Source organism: Pinus tabuliformis, chromosome 8 (assembly GCF_031772625.1).
Source record: "Pinus tabuliformis cultivar Carrire ecotype Pingquan chromosome 8, CPIR1, whole genome shotgun sequence".
In the NCBI taxonomy this organism is placed as follows: domain Eukaryota; kingdom Viridiplantae; phylum Streptophyta; class Pinopsida; order Pinales; family Pinaceae; genus Pinus; species Pinus tabuliformis.
In genome coordinates this window covers 25,833,343-25,838,587 of record NC_142294.1, presented here as the reverse complement: position 1 = coordinate 25,838,587, position 5,245 = coordinate 25,833,343, and the positions used below count along the sequence as shown (strand labels likewise).

The 5,245-nt window shown below is 35.2% G+C and overlaps 1 protein-coding gene across 1 annotated transcript; it reads right to left on the bottom strand.

Annotated features, from left to right (window-relative positions):
• Positions 1-727: 727 nt before the first annotated feature.
• On the bottom strand, positions 728-2,114 carry LOC149233966 (thaumatin-like protein). The gene is made up of 2 exons (XM_089371695.1): positions 1,886-2,114; positions 728-1,773 (listed from the first exon to the last, which is right to left on the bottom strand). The coding sequence occupies exons 1-2, from the start codon at positions 1,938-1,940 to the stop codon at positions 1,094-1,096; spliced, it is 735 nt and encodes a 244-aa protein (XP_089227821.1). The 5' UTR covers positions 1,941-2,114; the 3' UTR covers positions 728-1,093.
• Between the last annotated feature and the right edge of the window lie 3,131 nt (positions 2,115-5,245).

The following is a 5,245-nucleotide window of genomic DNA, read 5'->3' as shown; positions in this document are numbered from 1 at the left end:
TGTGACTTTTTGGAGATTCCGGTGACGAGCGGAAAAAATTGAGGTTAAATCTTGATTTGTATTATTTAAAATGGTTTTTTAACTACATATTTGGATTCAACACCCTGAAAAACCCCTAAGACGTTTTGATTGTGCATAAATTAGCTATCAAACTTGCGATTTCAATAAATTGCTACTGGATTTTGACAGAAAAAACCCACCGGAAAAAGCTTCCAAAAAATCTCTTTAAAGACAACTCCAGTTAGAATGAGCCTACCAGATTGTACTGTAGAATGAGCCTCTCATGGAAATACAAGTCATTCAAACAATAAAATGACAAATCACTAAAACAATAAGCCAACCTACTTTTAAAAATACCTTTCAATCAATCTTCTACTTAGGTTACTGCTCTAATCTGAGGGCTACTCTCCAACCTATAAACACCTTGATATTTTTCTTTCCCCAGCCTGTTGTCCAACTGCTCTAATCTCAAGGCTATTCTCCAACCCTATAGACATCTCGATATGCTTCTTTCCCCAACCTATTGTCCAACCTCTAAACAGCTTGATATTGCTTTCCCCTGTCACTATCTTTTTCAGGAGAGCACATAAATCACAAAGTAAATCCTTGCAAACACAGCATTTTAATCTTTAGAAAGAAACAATCCAGATCAGCCCATTACTCTTAGCGAAATCGCAAATCAAATGCTTGCAAACACATCGTTTTAATCTTTAGCAAAACACAATCCTGATCAGCCCAACAAAATAAGAAAGATTTGATTTAAATATAGCTTGCACCTTGGCTTACTATAAATTTGGCTTCATTACAACTGAAATACATATAAAGTAGCTAATAATATCAACCTAAGCCATGCCTATGTCTGCACAAAAGCCATAAATCTACATATTACAACTACACTTTCATGGCAGCTATGATTTTATGGCCCAAATAGCTGCTCTCAAGTGCCCAAAGTGAAAAATGATCACAAAATACAACTACCTATAAGTGAAGAGTGATCACAAATTACAATTACATTTTCTTCAAGCAACTACGGTCTTAAACAGCCAAATAGCTGCTCTTAAATGTTCAGAAGTGGAAAGCGTTTGCAGCGTCGCTATCCATGAGGGCAGAAGGTGATAAGATAGTCAGCCCCAGAGCATGTAACCAAGCTGCTCGGATCGTCATAGGCATAACTGTAAGCTCTGGGACATGCATTCTTAAATAGACGAGAGAAACTAGTGGGTCTGCATGTCTGGGGATTTCCATAGGAACCCGTACAACAATACTGAGGCGTGCTGAAGGCAAAGCAGGCACTCTTACAAGCCATGACACAGCCCTGCTCATTCTTCACCTGAAGTGAAGGCGGGCAGTTGAGGTTCAAGTCACTGATGCACCCCGCATATGTGCATTTACCGGAGCCTTTGCGGGTAGCTATGGCAATGGGAAGATTGTAGCCATCCACGAGACTCACATCGTAGAAGTCCTGTGTGCCCAGGGTGAACTCGGCGAGCGTGGCTGGTGGCGCGCCTCCGGCACCGTTGCATTGGAGTTGGCCTCCGCAGTCACCGGTGGCACAAACGCCTTTTCCATTGCTATCGAAGGAGCAACCGTGGCGACCCCATATTCGTCCCGACCATTCCGAAGGGGGAACGATGGACACGGTCTGTGACGGCATTAAACGAAACCCACCATTGGCAAGCACGGGTCTGCCGGCGCTGGGCTGGATTCCGGGCCACACCGAATGCTTGCATTTGTTAAACAGAGTAAAAGTTGTTGCAAAAACACCACTCCCACCTTCACATCACAGCCAACCATAACCATACCAAGTCATACAACATGAAATAAAATCTGAAAAAGCTTGAAAACCAGAATGCCAACTAAAAACATAGAGATTTCTATATATTACCAGAAATATAGAGGAGTATGAAGCAGGCAACAAGATGGCCAATCTTTAACCCCATTTCGTGCCGACTGTGAAGAAATAAGAGGATGAGGTGTGAGATCGGTGAGGAAGAGGTTAATTTGTATATGTAAGTTCAGATTCCCATTGATTGTTGTGCACTGCAAGAAGTGGAATTATTACGAAGACACGCATTACCGGTCGGGCTTTCACAGTGTACGAGGGAAAACACAGGAAATTGAGTCCGATGGGTGTTGTCGCAGCGCTGCGCTCCAGGTGCAAAGAGACAAATTAATATGCAGAGTCAAGAAAACTGTGGCATGTGTGCGGTCATGAAAGCGGCGTCGTACTCTTCACTTACAAAGTGTAATCGGAGCGTATCTCAAGGTACATAGATAACGCCAAACGCCTCTGCTCTATCGTATGCATCCTTTACCATGTGACAGTTGCCAGAGCTCCAGAGGGTTGCAGTCTGCAGTAAATAAATCTGACGCCCGTGAGATTGTCCGGAGATTCTTTCCTTCCGCTTGGTCTATACAAACTCTACCAGAGTTATTTTTGGAGCATCTGAAAAAATAGACACTAGCTAGCATGGCAGGGTGGGAATTCCAAAATTATCATGGAAGGTAGGGTTTGAATTTCAAAATTTAATAAAAAATAATGATATTTTGATGGGTTTGAATTTCAAAATTTAATAAAAAAAAGTAATGATATCTTAAATTTTTTTTGGTCTGGAGTATGTCTTAAAATTAATTTAGTTTGACTAAGAGTTTTTCTTTCTAGGATGCAAAGGAAATGAGTTAACAATCAAGAGGCATCTAGAAAGAGCTCGTTTTCTTTGAATAATAATGATGAGTTAGTTTGCATTTGAGGATACTAACCGGTGTGGAGTATGTCTTAGTATTGATTCAGTTTGGGTGAGAGCTCCTCTTTCTAGGATGTAAGGAAATGGGTTAACAACCCAGAGGCATCTAGCAAGAGCTCTCTTAAGGACCACCAACTGGGAATTCCAAGTAGTGTCATTTTCCTTGAATAATAGTGATGAGTTACTTTGCAATTGAATATAGTAACCAATGATGGTTGTCTCCACTGTCATTTTCCTTGAATAATAGTGATGAGTTAGTTTGCAATTGAAGATAGTAACCAATGATGGTTGTCCCCACAGTTAATTTGATAACACTTGAGAAAAAAGTTTCATACAATTTCTAGATTTTGAGTATACTTTGAAAGTGTTTCTGCTTTCCTAAAATTTTGTGAGTATACTTTGAAGTGTTTTTGTTTTCCTAAAAATTTGTCTTAAACTTGGAGTGTACCTAAAACTGCTTAAATTTAGCTAAAAACTTTTGTTTTTTAAATTTAAGAAAATAAATTAACAAGACAAAACACCAAAACTTTTGTGTTTTTTTTAATTTAAGAAAATAAATTAATAGTACAAAACACCAAAACATTTAACAAAAATAAACTCTTACCCTTTACATATCACAATAAATTTGACTAATTAATAATTCTGTTAAGTTAATTTTTCTTACTTTTTCTTACTTTGTTAAAACAAAAACTCACTTCAAATTCTATCCCTACAACACTCTACCAATAAATTTGACTAATTAATAATTCTGTTAGGTTAAATTTTCTTACTTTGTTAAAACAAAAATTCACTTCAAATTCTATCGCTACAACACTCTACCATACATACATACCATACCATTAAATGTTTTGGCACTCTATAGATGCTCTATCCCTGCAACACTCTACCATACATACCATACCATTAAATGTTTTGGCAGACTCTATAGGCCATCCCATTAAATGTTTTGGCAGACTCTACAGGTGCTCTACCATACATGCCATCCCAATAACCAAGGCTAACTCAATTCTATTCTGTCATGGTACTTATGAACTTGTCGTTGGGTGTTTAGCTTTTTGTTCATAGACAGTGTCTATTACCTCTGCCGTGGTATTTATAACTTTGTAGCTACTATTGCAATGTACTAAGTTAATTGAGATGTAATTGAAATTTGAGTTGTGGATGATAAATATAACATCCACAATTTATTGTTCATTAATTTTAGAATACTTAATAGATGGAAATAAACCTACTCTCTTATGACTGATATACCTACCGTCCCCTATGAATGGATAAAATTTTCCAAAAGTATTAAATAAGGCAAGGGTAACTTAAATTAATCAACGAATCAGTTGAGATACAACGAAGTGCAACTTCTTTACTTTCAAATAGAAGTATAATGCAGCTGATATGGAGCTCTTTATGGTTGGGTAAATCCTTCTTGGACTTGTCATACGCTCTAATAATAATAATAATTTTGTTATTGAAAGCTTAGAGTTCCTTTTTTTGGGAAACTCTCAAAGTTAATGTAATCCCTTGATCTATCTGAAACAATATTCCATAAAGTAACAATCACAAATACTTAATTTCATTTTTGTTTTTAATTAATAAATGACCCTTGGAAATTAAACCATTTAACTATATAATTTTTATTAGTTGTAGTTTAACTAGCTGGAGGAATTGCTCAGAAAGTTATGGGAATTCCGATTATATTTAGAGAAAATCCGGCCAGGATTTTTGTAAATCCAAGTTATCAAAAACACGATTCAACAACTGTGTTTACAAGATTTTTTGAAATTTTTTTACCCAAATACCAGCCACTTTTGACCGTCCAAACAATGACCATCGAACAATTCCTTCCTATCGTTAAGCGACTCGTTCCTATTATATATCTTAAGGTGATATACCGTCACCTAAAAATATTCGAAATGTTTTGAAATTGTAATTTGAACCCATAATCATATATATCGCTTATTTCAAATTCATCATTGTAGTGCACCATATCGAAAATGTGTAAAGGTCAAATCCCTATCTCCAGCGGGAAATGTAAAATTCAAATCTCTTAGCCCATCAAATCGATCATTTTTAACGTGTACGGTTTTGTTTTAAATTCAAACCTATTTGTAAAAAGATAATTCAAAGAACGTGGATTTGAACCTCTAATATTATTGAATTAAATTATAAATTATTTTATTATTTATTTATAAATTATTTTATTATATATTTTCAAATGTTAAGGTATATATATTTAATTTATTATTTTTAATCTTAGTTTAATTATTTTATGTTTTAGCTTTTAAATTAAATTCAAGCGATATAATTCTTAGTGAAATTATTTTTTAGTTATTTAAATTATATTGACATTTATATTTTATAAGATATATAATTTAAATTTGTAATTTTAATCAATTTTTATTCTATTTTGGATATAATTGAAAAAAATAAAAATAAAAGGTAGAATAGTTAGATTCAGCGATTTAGGTTGTCTATACTTGTAATTTGGAGTTGAAATGAATTTATGT

Excerpts from the sequence above, each read along its gene's own strand:
- LOC149233966 (XM_089371695.1), bottom strand. The coding sequence starts at position 1,940 with ATGGGGTTAAAGATTGGCCATCTTGTTGCCTGCTTCATACTCCTCTAT. Across the intron at positions 1,774-1,885 it reads CATACTCCTCTATATTTCTG|GTGGGAGTGGTGTTTTTGCA; the intron begins GTAATATATAGA and ends TGTGATGTGAAG.